The 14527-nt window shown below is 38.5% G+C and overlaps 1 protein-coding gene across 1 annotated transcript in view; it reads left to right on the top strand.

Moving 5' to 3' along the window:
- The window catches only part of DPH6 (diphthamine biosynthesis 6), a 214963-nt gene extending 203756 nt beyond the window's left edge, over positions 1 to 11207 (top strand). Inside the window, exon 15 of the mRNA XM_086749012.1 lies at positions 10889 to 11207. Within this exon, the coding sequence (XP_086605138.1) occupies positions 10889 to 11004 (116 nt within the window). The 3' untranslated portion in view covers positions 11005 to 11207. The remainder of the gene's footprint in view (positions 1 to 10888) is intronic.
- Positions 11208 to 14527: the final 3320 nt, after the last annotated feature.

Genomic DNA, 14527 nt, shown 5'->3' with positions numbered 1-14527 from the left:
AGTGTATAGTCCCTTGACAGATCTGACAGAGTATTTTGGCATAAAGCCCACTGGTAATTTTCAAATAACCTGTAAACCCCCCCAGCTGGTGATGCTGGTGGAAGAACGGCAGTGGCCTCCGAGCAGTGAAGCTGTTTGACAACAGAGCAGGTGGAGCACGTGCAGAAGTGCTTTTCTGGGTCTGGGATTTTAACTTCCAGAGATCCAAACGCAGTGTGGGCAAAAGGATGATTCCATTCTTGGCCACCATATTATTGTTTGGAAGTGTGCTCAGATGGGTCAGAATTTGGGGTCAGTTGTTGGCTTTTGCACAAATTACCTTAACAAATCTCGTAATTTTGGCACAGTTTCCTATGACTCAGTTTCCTGCCTGTGCTACTTTCCTTTTTCAGTTCGCTATTTTTTTTGTTTTGATGGTAAGCTCTTTGTGGTAGACCTTGTCTGTTATTTAGTGTTTATTCAGCGCCTGATAAAATGACATGTACGTCTTGCTGAAGGCTTTTATAAATTATGCTGTTAATAACTTCAAGTTAGAGGGAAAATTACTTGCAGCTCACATCACTATGTGGCCAAGTTTCAGACACTTTTTCTTTCATTTTGCTGTCGGTTGACACAGTTGAATGACTCTCCTAGCCTCCTGTTCCCAAACCTGTAACAAACTATGAGTTCACATTACACAGGAAGCAATAGCACCCAGATTTATTAGCCATCCTTGGAGGCCATGAAGAGGAACAGAAGACTTTCATCTCTGTCCTTTTCTTCCTTGACTGTGGGGAATAAAAGGGTACTGATACCTTGGGTTGCTGCCATACAGGGTAAAAATCCAATTAATGTAAATCTGCCAGATCAATGGGAGGTAGTTGTGTGGCTATCAAGAGCCCAGAAACTGCTGGGTGGATCATCAGCAACCTCTGGCAGCATGATTTCCCCATTAAAATAGAAGCAAGGTTTTGTTCCACCTCTAAATACTGGTCTACCCTTCTTTGTAGCCTGCTCCAGCTAATTTTGCATAAGTTGTCAGAAGCAGCAGTAATGAAATTTTAGTCATTTGTAGACTCACTCTGGGATTAAATTGGTGACCTCAGGACAAAAGGCAGTGAATGCCATGACCACTCTTTGTTACCTCTTCCAGGCAGCTTTGATTAAACTCTGCTGTGAAGCCAGACCTGGATCAATATGAATGATCTTCATCGACCTAATAATGTATTTAACATGTTCGGCTCACTTTTATCTAGTTTTGTTACAAGAAGTTGTTTACATTAGTGCAGCAGATTGATTTAAAGTTTCAGAGCTCTTTACAATGGTAAACATCTAGAAATAATCTCATTAGTTTGCACAAGATACTATATATAAATATGTAATCTACTGTGCAAGCTTCTTGGCAGGTGTAAATTAGCATACCTACAATTTACAGCAGTTGAGAATTTGGCCTAGAAACTGAAAATAAGTATTCCATCACTATTATTTTAAGTGATCACAGCTTAACTTGACATAGAGCAAGGACCATATGATCTTCTCCATACCCCATCTCAAGATGCTTACCATAAAGTCTTCTAGAAACCTTTTCTATGAATTGTAGACTAAATTCTCCCACCAGCAGAGAACTAGTTATAGTTATATAACTATATAACTAGTTATATAAGCATCTCTTCATGGTCAGGCCTTTTGGATGCCCTGTGTCCAATCGGATATTTCTTAAACCCATTGGTTTTGGAGACTTTTTAGCAGACCTGAACAAACGAACAAATGTGGAAACTGTACCAAACATATCATTTAGGGATGTCAAAGCACTTAACAAACATTGTTACAACCAAGTCCATGTATAACCACTGAAGGACATATTTGCTTCAGTATGTCTCATGACAGCTTCTTAAAAAATATACTTAAGTGAATTTAACACTTGTGAAAGGTGTCAGATTGACAGGCCCTGAAGATAAAAGTTCTTGAATTACCAGCAGGCACCACTGAGCTTCCCACACACACTGCCCCACCAGTGTCCCCAACCCTACCTGGAGCACACAGCAACCAACTGTCCTACAGCTTGCAAATCTGTGCCATCTTGTGCTCTTGGACTGTGGGCCAAGAGTCAGTAGCTGTAATGTGACCGAAAGGTGAAAAAGCAAGTTCTGTAATTACTGCACAGGTGCTGTTGCAGTTGATCATTTTCACACCAAATTTTCAATTAATCTGGAAAAAAATATAAAAGAAAGTGCACATTTATCTGATTTTGCATACAACAAAAAATGTGTGTGTGAGCCTCTAGTGAACTCTGCGGTTTTATCTGTCCGCATAGGCACATTCAGATGACTATATGAGCAAACAAGGGTGTACACGTACTGTGAAATGCATTCTTAGATGCCTCTCGAAAAATGGGTCCTCACTGTTTCATATGTTTGTAGTAATCTGTCTCCATTCATAACTCATCCCTGCTTGGTGTCATTACAGCCCATCCTCCCCAGAGATTCTGAACACAGCTGGCATACAAGTTCAATAACCATCCACCCCATAAAGAGATTGAGTCATTACAGGGTTGAAAGATAGCACACAGGGAAAACAGGCTCGTGATCTTTGCACTCTGTCATGGTTTTAGAAAAAGTACAAGCTCTTCCCTGAGTGATTGTACTCGGAAAGTTCAGTCCTCTGTTCTCTTTGAAATTATATTTAGACCTCACTGCAAGTACTGGAAGGGCATGCTTAAGTGTTTCTTTATTTAGTGTAGAAGGTTAATGACATTTTAAACAAAAGTGCACATTTATAACCTTGTATAGGCCGATTCTCAACCCGTATATAGGACATAGCTAAAAAAAGAACACTAGAAAACACAAAGCAATGAGTTTTCATGCTCTGCTATTTTCTAAGCTATAGCCGGCAGCTTGAAAGAGTTACTGTGGAAGCTAAATCTTAATTCTTTCTACTGAGAAACAGCCATAACTGATGTGCAGAGGAACTCAGCAACATTTGTTTGTCTTTAAAAGAGTCACATTTCTTTCTGCAACTTGCCGTTGATGTGCATGATAACATACCTAATTTGACTGGTACTGTGTGTACTTTGGAAGGTAACTTCTGCATATCCAGAGTTAGGTGGTGTATAAGTGTCTTAGGAACGGTATTTGGGATTGAAATTGTAATTGTTATAAATATCACTGTATCATTTGGTTATTATGATTACCTGATGTGCTTACCTCCTCAGCATTCCTGCCACACTGTACAGCTTTAGGAAGGGTCCATCCCAGCCTCCAAACTAAGCTCAAGTTTAGGTTTCAAAATCTGGGAGGAAATTCATGAGAGAATGTGTACTTGGGAGAGGCTGTTTTAAGACAGTAGTATTTATGAACTCCACTTGAATATCTTACCTTATCCAGCCTCAGTTCTCTTGTGCAGGCTGTCTGCTGGCAAAAGAGATGGACCATTTTAGGTCTTCTCTCCTTCACAGGTTAGTTCTCTTTAGTACGTGGTTTCATGTTTTGTCTAGCCTAGTTTCAAATATCCAATGTGACTGTGTCAGGTTTTGATTTGGGATGGTTTTTTAATCTGCTTGTATTTGCATAGTACCCCAATGATGTTTTCATTTCATTAATTTCATTACATAGTTCCTAATTTTAACTATATCATGTTATAAATTCCACTTCAATCTGCTACTTATTACCCACAAGTACTATTAGGTCTTTTTTCATCAACCACCTTTTTAAGATTTTTGAGCTAGTAGCTGGCCTTTTGCTTGCAGAAAGTCAAGAGAATTTTCTTGTCTGCTAATAAGAGAGGAGGAGGGGAATGCCAGGGACCTTCTCTTACAGAATGACAATACTGTCAGTGCAGAGGAAAGGAAATCGATTTTTACCTGTTTTTCCTAAGATGTGCAGTATACTTGGGCACCACCAAAAAACATTATTTAGATGCAAAGGCTTCCTAAAGTTTACATACCTCATTCTGAAGCTCTGAGGATGAGTCTCAGTTCATTAGTTTGAAAAGTCTTTATAGATGTGAAGTATTATTTTTCATTTTGTTAGGAATGGCCAGAAATTAGAATTCCACATTAGGGAAGAAAAGGAGAGATGTTCTTTCATGACGGAGTTAAACAGAAGCCTTCAGAAGAATAGAAAGGGGCCGGTTCATTCCCATCTTCCTGTAACTTGAATTACAGGGTTTAGTAAGTGAAACGGATCATAAGCTAAACCCCACAGAGTCCAGAAAGCTCTAATTAACGCCCACAGCGAGTAACTTTTCTGAAATTGGTCTTTAATCAAACTTTATTCTGAAAACAAAACAAGGTATCGTGGCAGCTTGATAAAAGAGATGCATTGCCACGGCTGACAGGCCAACAATCAAACCAGCACTAAAAATAACTGTTTTGTCTACTAATTTTCTTTCAGATGCTAAAAAAATACATTAGCTACAGTCTAAAAAAACTTCCATAGTTACTCAGCAAAGTGACTCAGCTCTAGAAAAGTGAGGTTCCTGTAAATGTTAACGCCCTCCCTGGTTATGAGTGAGCCCTCGTTCCTTCCCACACCATCCCATCAAAGCAGAACAGCAGAGAGGTTGGTGAGGCTTGGAGAGGAAGAGGCAACTTGTGGATTCCCTCTGAGCTGGTCATTTGAGGCTGCTGGTGGTGCAGAGCTCAAGCATTCTCATTGACTAACTAGTTTGTATTAAGTCAATCACTCATTTTTTTATATCTCCCTTGAACAGTAAGGTCCATGGTTTCTACCTTGCACACTCACAACATCTCACTGATTTTGAAAGCAGGAGTTATCAGTCAGGCACGCAGGGAAACACACATCTTCCTTTTTCCTCTGCTTAGCCTTAGAAAGGGTTACTCTGACTCCTGTGGGTACCCATCCAAGCCTACAGCAACTTCCATTATGTTTTCACCATAGCCTGCAAAAAAACATTGCAAGAACTGTTTTTTTGAGGGGGTTGGGATAGATTCCAAAGGAACAAGAAGTCCACTGTGCAAACAGGACTAGCAGTAAAATATAATAAAACTGTAGTCTTCACTTTATAGCAGATATTTATCTCAGTACAAGAAAGAGATGGACTTGTCGGAGTAGGTCCAGAGGAGGCCATGAAAACAGTCAGAGGACTGGAACACCTCTCCCATGAAGATGTGGCACAGGGACTTGGTTTAGCAGGACTTGGCAGTGTTAGGTTTATGGTTGCACTCAATGGTCTTAAAGATATTTTTCAACCTAAATGAGTCTGATTCTATGAGCTGGCAATGTGCCCTCACAGCCTAGAAGGCCAACTGTATCTTGAGCTGCATCAAAGGAAGCATGGCCAGCAGGTCAAGGGAGGTGATTCTCCCCCTCTACTCTGTGCTGGTGAGATCTCAAGCAGAGTACTCTGGAGTCCTCAGCACAGGAAAGACTTGGACCTGTTGGAGTGGGTTCAGAGGAGGGCCACAAAAATGTTCAGAGGCCTGGAGCACCTCTCCTGTGAGGACAGGCTGAGAGAGTTGGGGTTGTTCAGCCTGGAGAAGAGAAGGCTCCAGGGAGACCTTATTGCAGACTTCCAGTACCTAAAAGGGGCTTATAAGAAAGCTGGAGAGGGACTTTTGACAGGGGTATGTAGTGATAGGACAAGGGGTAATGGTTTTAAACTAAAAGAAGGTAGATTTAGACTAGATATATGGAGGAAATTTTATACAATGAGGGTGGTGGAACACTGGCACAGGTTGCCCAGAGAGGTGGTTGAGGCCCCATCCCTGGAAACATGCCAGGCCAGGTGGGACAGGGCTCTGAGCAACCTGATCTGGTTGGAGATGTCCCTGCTCCTTGCAGGGATGATGGACTAGGTGACCTTTAAAGGTCCCTTCCAACCCTAACGATTCTATGATTCTATTATTTCATTTGGTGAATGGTCTGCTGGGTGAAGTGTTACCCTGTTTTGTATGTATCTGTGCCCACAGCTCACAGTATTTTATGACCAAAATGGCAGAATCCTATAATTCTGGATCCTAATACATATCCTTCACAGAAATGTATCCTTCACAGAAGAGGTTGCAGTCATCTGAAATGGTTCTTTGGTACTAGGGACAAGCCAAAAGATGATGGCTAACATTGGCTTTAGTGCTGCCAGTCCAGGCTATATTTTAATCTGTTATGTGATTACTTGAAAAAGACATTTTCATTGTTACAACTAAAACTAGTTTGATATGAGAAGCAAGAAGCCCTTCAGTATAGATGAGTCCATAAATGCAAGACAAACTGAAATGAAATGTGACAAATCCTTGAAAATAGATTTTTGTGAAAGAATTGTTTGCAAATACAGATCTGAGTGGCTGCTTTGGCATCTGACCAGGCGTGTGTTTTTAGATACCTGAGTTCCAAATGCAACTGCAACTCCCTCTGTAATTTCTTTTTTTTGTGCATATGAATGTTTCCCACTTGAAAAAAAATCAAGACTGACTTCAAATTTTATAACTCTGGAATAAATTTGTAAAAACATTGAGTAATATATCTTTGACCAGTTTTCCTTGGAACTGGTAGGCTCTTAGTATTTTTTAAGATCTAGTTGATATGTTTTCAAAATGGAAACACAGTTATTTACAAGATGTTACCTCCATTTTTTCTATGGACAGAGCAATTTTGAAAACCTGGTCGCTTAACAGGGAAATGACCAACATGAACAACGTGAAATATTGTCATCAAAAAATGTAAAGAAAACCATAAGGTACCATATGAAAAGCCAAGTATGTCCACATTATTGTCATTTAAAATCTTCACAGATACAATATAAAATCAGCACAAAGTCTTATTTTGCAAAGTGACTTGCCTTTATATTCCAACAGCATATTTTTGTTTACTGGGCTTGATTTTATTTTGCACAGAAAGGATTAATTAAAATGAAGCAAGCAAATTGTACAGGTTTTGTTTTAAATTCTTATATTCTACTACATCATTTTAAATTACCTTAAGTAAAAGTGTGGGGAAAACCTTAAACTGTAACAACAGATAATTTTTTTAAAGCACATTTTCCTTCCTTGCTGTGGTTGTAACCCAGAGAGACAGTCAGCTGGATGTTTAAGAAAAGGGGGGGTCTCCAGATCCTTGTGTTTCACCTTTTCATTGCACTCACTGCCTGATCATTTAAGGCAGAGGCTTGTTCCAGACAGCTCTAATTAAACTATGCTGTGAAACTTTATATAGATCAATGGAAATGATCCATAACAGGAGGCTAATCATGTATTTAACGGTGTTCAGTCCAGTTCAATCACCTTCTACCACTTCTGAGGCTTTACACTTGTGTGGCAAAGCCTTGAATGTGTATATGTATTTTTTAATCCATCTCATTAGTGACCATATGCTTTGTCTTCAAGGGAGACAAGAACTGTCTGCAATCTGCCAGGGATTTAGGGACATCAATAATTTGTGAATAGTCATGTTGGTACTGGTCGAAGGGTTAAGTGTTCTGCACAGCAGGGGCACATCTTTTGGGACTGGAACTCTTAGTCAACTGTTACGAACCTGATCCCCTGTGACGCATCTTTTCAAAGTACATGCTGCATGTCAGATCTCCGCAGCTGAAGCACTGGAGCTTTATTAGCTCAGGGATTTAAAAACCTGCTCTGAGCAATGTAACAATATCTTTTGGTTAAAAAGTGAAGGAAAGATAGTAGTTGTAATATGAAAGTGATTTTTTATCTACTGGGCTAAATCTGATCTTCCTTTTCGTTACCATTTTCCTTTCCAATATGAGCTATTAGATTACTCCTCCCCTGCAAAAATCCAGTGAAGCAAAAGTATGGCAGCAATAATGGGGACTTGATTTTGGAAATCCTGCTGAAGCCAATGGCAGCACAGATGTAAAAATCATCTTCCTAATCATTTGGAATGACCCTTTAGGGGCTCCCAGGACATTGTTTTATCTACTTAGAGTGAAAAGCACCTTTAAAAACATTAGCTTACGGTGTTAGATTGTGCCGTTTTACATGGAAGGGCTGCTAAGTCAGCATGAGAGATCATCCAACTATTGATCTCAATATCGTATCCTTACAGAGGAATGGCAGGAATAGATTGTAATGCTACAATTTATGGTGAGAGGGAGAAAGATTTTGAATTATTTTTCTTCATTTAAAATTTTGGTTATGATCATACCTCTCAGCTGTGCCCAGGTCAGTAGAAAAATGTGTAGCAGTGCAGAAAGAAACTGTGAACACACACTGGAACCTGTGCCCTGAAATTCTGCTGATCAGTTGAGAGTAGGCTATCTCTTACAGGATGAAGCTGTCCTACTTTCAGCAAATTTCATGTAGTAATAATAATTAACGCAGACTGTCACAGGAAATGAAGACATGCACAACACACGCCACTTGCTTGCTACTTGCTAATCAGCTAGTTTTGTTTGTTCTTCAATAAACATTCAGTATCAGGGCAGATTAAATAATCTTAAAACTGGTATCAGTCATATATAGCTCCTGTTAAAGCTCCAGTAACCATACTGACTGTAACCCTCTGTCCTTTACTTGTTTTCACTTTTAAGATGAACTTTTAGAAGTATGGTGTGCAACTGAGCAAACATTTCCATAAGTGATATAAAGGAAAGACATTTTTGAAATCTTAAATTTATTTGAACAGAGTTGCATACTCCAAAAAAACATTCATAGTCTTGACTGAGACTCTTATTTATCTAAAAGCATAATTTGCAGGAGTGACAAAGATAAGGATTTTGTATTTATTGGTGTCACATCATTAAAAATACACAATTAGTATTGGAGGATTTAGAGTATCTTATTTATAGCAAGTAAAATATATAGCTGTCAATTTTTTGATTGTGTCAGCTATGATTACATAGTCTGACACAGATTTACTAATTGTATATTGTCTTCTGTGGAACCTTAGAATACAATTTTACTGTTTTAGAAGACCTGATCTCCTCTTTTCAGGTGAAATTTGTGTAAGTAGACTTTTACCCACAATTTTGAAATGTATAAAGATGAACATCTAAGGTAGAATGGTTTCATATCAAACTATTTCATTTATAAGTATAATAAAACATTTAGAAGCATATGTCCGAGATTTTGGTCCACATTTCAATTACATGTATAGGCTTTGCCGCAGCATTTTGCACTGAAGTAGAAAAGATGGTGCTCTTTTGGAAAGGTGACGCTTTCTGGCTGGCAACCAAGTCCACTAGGGCATGTTCAAATGTAAATATTTATGGCTACTTTGGCCACCTCATAAAACCAAAAGAATGGTGTTATATTTCCAGACAGCCTCACTTTCAAATTCTCCCTTTGAAAGTAATACCTGGTTTTGTTATGGTAGTTTTGACGTAGAGTTGTTTCACGGCTTTTAGGACTGTGAAAAAGTCAAAGACTGAAAATATATTTTTGCAATTTTTATTAAGGAAAAAAAGAAAATGTAATTTTAGTTGGGTAGAATTGGTGATTTTTGAGGTGACTTGCCTTTACCCACTTGCACTTAATGCCTTCTGAGACAGCACAGCTATAAAGTTTTCTGAAATCAAACTTGAGAATGAAAATGTTAGCTGGTGCTTAATTATCAGGTCACTGCTGAATATCTGTGATACAAAGACTGGTTTACACACAACATGAAGAAGTCCTTTGACCTTTGACGTGACTGTTGATCTTCAGCTCACCCCTGTCTGTTTTCACCTCTAATGTCAATGATGTTAATACAAAAGAAGTCAGCAGAATTTCAGAAGACTGGTACGGTCTGTGCAGTGTTTTGTAGGTAGCATTTGCCATTATTACATTAATTTATGCTACTGCTGCCAGGTAACAAGGGAGAAGAGTTTTGGCTTCAGTGAATACAATAACAAGACTCCTGTTTTATCCTAGATAAGGTAACACTTTGACTGAACTGCCTATTCACAGTTTCACAGGCAGTGATGCCAAAAAAAAAGCTCTGACAGTCTTCAAGTTCTGCCCTCTTTACACTCTCTCTAGCCAAGATTCCTTAGTGTTATGAAGTATTGCCATAATCACACAAGCTGCAGACAGAAATAACTTATTGAAACCAAAACCCTTGCAGTGCATACTTTATCATTAGGAAACTGTCTTTTGTAGGGTCATCTGGAAGGGTTTTGGTAGTCTTCTTTAAGGGTTCTGTGTGACTGGATCTCTAGCATGTCCACTGAGGCTGCAAGATGACCAGAAATGTCTTGATGCTGAGTTTAAATTTTCCATTCTTTGGCTTTCTTCCATATTCTCCTAATTAGATCTTCTCCATTATTAATTCTGTTCCCATAATGCACTTTAAATTTGAAAACATCTGCCACACGTGCCAGTCCCTTTAGAGCTCTTCATATTCAGATTCTGTATTTTTAGCAGGTTGAATCTCTCTATAATTCTAGACATGCAGTCATATATGTTGCCATCCCTGGACTTCCTCCATTGTATCTTCAACACGCCATGCTTCCATTGATTTCAACTGAAAATCATGCTCATAATGTTTTAAAAAATGGCCCGTTTTAACTTCTAGTAGGTTGATGCACCATAGTGGGACTTGAGAGCAGAATTTTGTTTACAGACAACCACATGCTGAACATCCAAATATCAAAAATGACAAAGAACTGAATTTCAGCTGGCCTTGAGTTATTTTTACTAGCTGTGCTTAGTTTCAGCTTGCTATATCTGTAATCAACAGACCACTCACTCACTCAAGGTTGAGAAACGTGCTTATAACTGGTTTGCTGAGTTATGGCCTCAGGCAACGTGCTCAAATTAGTCGATGAGGAGGTGGGAGATGATTCTTCATTCTATATAAAGTGAAAGCTCAAGAGTTGCATTTCACTTCCTTTTGTCAATTGCTACTTCACAATAACTTTCAAAAATGTATTTAGAAATATTTTTTAAGAGATAGGGCACAAGAGAAAATGAGAGAAAGACAAAGTGCATTCACTAATTGTTTTGTTTCTATTTTAGGGCTGCAAGAATACCTTGAAAAATATTTGGGCAAGAAGACCCCAGCTCTGATTTTAGTACCTGTGGTGGATTTACCTGGCAAGGAACTTATTCATGTAACATGCTGGCTAAGCTAGCAGTTTAAAAGAGATGAGTTGATATCAAAACACACATTCCATCCCGGAAAGAACAAATAAAAGAATTGATCATAACTGTGTTGGATATTTCATTAAGCAATATTCTTTGATTTAAGCAAAGTCATATTTAGCTTGTTAATGATGCCTCATGATATGTGACAGAGTCAGCTTTATATGAACAATAAAGGTTTCTTTTCAAAATATTGTGCTTTTTTCTCACTTATTTTTAGATATGTTCTGGTAATAGCAGGTGGCTCTTGGGAGATGTCAGTTGCTCTGATCACATCAGTTGTTTTGTTGGATATATTTAGGCCTGGTTACAATAAACTGATTATAACTTGAGTTTATAACTTTTGGATGCAGGTGAAATGAGAACATTCACTCCAATACTGTTTTGAAGACTTGATTCCTTTCAGTTTGATGTTGAATTTACAGGTCAACTCATGAAGACGTTATTTGCAGTCAGATTTTAACCGTTTTCTTGCACCAGGGAAGAATTGTTCAGAGGAGTAATCAGGATGCACATTTTACCAGAGCAAATAGCAGAGATGACGGCCAAACTGTTGGATTTGCCATCCTGCTTTCTGAGGCAATGATGAATATCCTTGTGCTTCACGTCTGGTAGACGGCTCTTATGAAAGAGCTACCAGTATTCCCCAGAGCTTCAGTCTTCTCCAGAAAATCAACAGGAGTTTTACCACTGCTTTCATTAAAACAGGCTCAGACACATAGGTGAAGCTCTCATCGATTTCACTACAACAAATATTTCACTCGTAACGTGATATAAGATCGTGTAGGAGAGAAAGCCTTTTGGACTTCACTTGAGGCAGTAGGGCTCTGTAGAGAAATCTTATTTTCAGACAAAGACTATCAAATGAAATCTTCAAGAAAGAGTATCAAACCTTTGTCTGTGTTCTACATCTATGTATTCTCATTGCTTCTGTTCCATTGTGTGAGCAGTGGAGCTTCATGACCAGCACTCCTGTTGTCCTCTTACACCAGCATATATCTGAGATATCTCCACAAGAGTCAACTGCATGGCAGTGAGTTTACATTGGGGTGACTAAGAGGTGGACTTAGCACTCCAGCTTCATTTTCTTACCCACTACCAGATATGCACTTGGCAGCAGCTGATACTAAGCCAGTAACTAAAGATAAGAGGATCTTCCTCTGTTAGAGGCTTTGCATGTCCAGGATACTGTGCTGATCATTACTTGAAAACAGAAACTGTTAAGAGTTATTGTTCCTTACCGTTATATCAAGTAATACAGCAGAGCTGCCATCCTCTTTAAAAGAATGACTGTTTTCACAGTTATTCAAATATTTTTAGAAGGAGGAAGGCAAAGAGCTTTTTATATACCACTGTATAAATACATGGGTGTATTAAATTAAATTTCTGAAGAAAAAAAGGGAAGAATCCATTAACAATATGTAAGTTCATTAGCATTCAGTATCGTTTTTAGGTTAGACTTAAACATACTTGATCCTTATTCTTTCCCACAATCAGGAAAGAATTTGTTAATACCTGGATGTGCCTGGTTGGTTTGAATTCTACTCTTTTAGAAAGTTACATCATAATTTTCTTTCTTCTCCCTGGAAATACCAGTATTTTATTTCTGTCAGTATGGAGTGCCCACAGACCAGAGACACAAGCTGGACTGAAACAGGAGAAGAGAAGGAGACAGTAGAATCATAGAATCATAGAACAGTTTGGGTTGGAAGGGACCTTTAAAGGTCATCTAGTCCAACCCCTCTGCAAGGAGCAGGGACATCTTCAACCAGATCAGTGCTTTCAAAGAGATGAGGATGAAGCTTTATTTTTCATAGATACATATGGAAGCCAAATAGATGGCATTTGACTGTCTCCTGTAGCAGTCATTTTTATCAGAGTGAGTTTCAGAAAGATAGCCAAACATACTAATCTTAGCTTTTGTATCGTACTGCATATTTTAAGGTGGCAGGATATTTGCTCCTAAGGAAGCCAGCTTTTCCTGCAAGTTTTCCTGCAAGATTCATGACTCAAATTATCCTCTTTTTCCCCAGTAGTGGTGCATTGAAAAAAAGGTAACTGAATGTATCGGTCTGAAAAACAGTGTGATTTTTTTTTTTTCTCAACAGAAAGCAGCCATTTTCCTTTTTTGAAACAACTGGAATGTCAATGGTTTTACTTTGTGAAGAGCTAAAAAAGAATAGTTTGCTGACTTTTTCTCCTTAAGAGGCTTCATACAGCTTCAAAGTGGTGTGAGTAACTAAAACTATAAGCTGGGTCTGCAGCGTTTTAGGAATGAACAAGGCAATTTGTTCAACATTGATATGCAAGGCAGGTGAGTAAAGTGCTGCTCTGTATAGAGATCTAAGAGTTAGAACAGAAAGAAAGAACACCATTTTATCTGCCTTATGCAGCTGTACTTTCATCATAGTTACTGGGCCCTACTGTGAATAAGTTGTTACACAGAGCTCTTTTTCACTTTCTTTGTGAGGATGGGAGGTGGGTGCACACACACACACATGCACACACATGTTTTAGTGAAAAGAAGGAAAGACAACTAATACTCAAAATCCATAGATGCGGGGTTTGTTGGTTGGTTGGGTTTTTTTCTTCATTACTAGGTTTACTGATGTTTATCTCAACAGGCTTTAATCTTAAGAGTGTAAATTCATATACTGTACTAAGATACTGAGTTTGAGGACTTTATATATATGTACACCAATTCTTCAGTTTCTCTGATTTCTACTAAGCCTGCAGGAAAATGTTTTTTGTGCATATTATGACACAAAAAGTTGGCTGATCTAGGTTCCAGCACTCAGAATACAGAAGAGCTATCTAATAGGTGGGGAAATATCTTTAAAAATGTAACCTGAGGGTTTTTTTTTTCCTCTGGTGTAACAAGCATTAGAATATGGCTTACACATCTTTTCTTCTTTTTTTTTTCCAAAATAAATCTACGTCTTGTTATAGATCTCTATGTCAGTGACATTTTGTCTCCTGCCTCTTTTAAAAATCTCTGTATATCAACTTATTTAATTGCTTGAAAGCGTGTTAAAGTGAACTGACCAAATGGGACTGCAAGACCAAAACTGATATAATAACTTTGTGTTTTACTAATTTCAAAACCCAGTGATGGCTATGGTACCAGTGAGCCTTTACAATGCACATGGCTAAGCTGCTATAAAGGCACCAGAGCTGATCTTCCTAAGTAGATTTAAAAATGACACTGAGATATTTTAAGCAGAGCTTATTTAATTTTTTCCCTGTGAGTTTTATAGTTAGGTGATTCAGGAGCTGATTTGTTACACCAGATAGCATTGGTGCATCTTTCCTCTTCGTCTGATGGGCACTGGAAGCAGGATGTCTCCTGAGTATTAGAGAGGTGATCTGAAGCAGCTCTTCTCCTTCAAGGACATCCTGTTCAATCCATTATCTCCTGCCTATGTGCAGTAGTCTAGTCTATCAAAATACAGTGACTGAATGAAACTTTTATTTCAAATAAATGAATGCACTGATTTAATAAAAGGTTTGTAC

The sequence above is a fragment of the Chlamydotis macqueenii genome, chromosome 5 (genome assembly GCF_036417535.1).
Source record: "Chlamydotis macqueenii isolate bChlMac1 chromosome 5, bChlMac1.mat, whole genome shotgun sequence".
NCBI lineage: Eukaryota > Metazoa > Chordata > Aves > Otidiformes > Otididae > Chlamydotis > Chlamydotis macqueenii.
The sequence above is the reverse complement of the archived record's forward strand: the minus strand, read 5'-3'. Positions and strand labels throughout refer to the sequence as shown.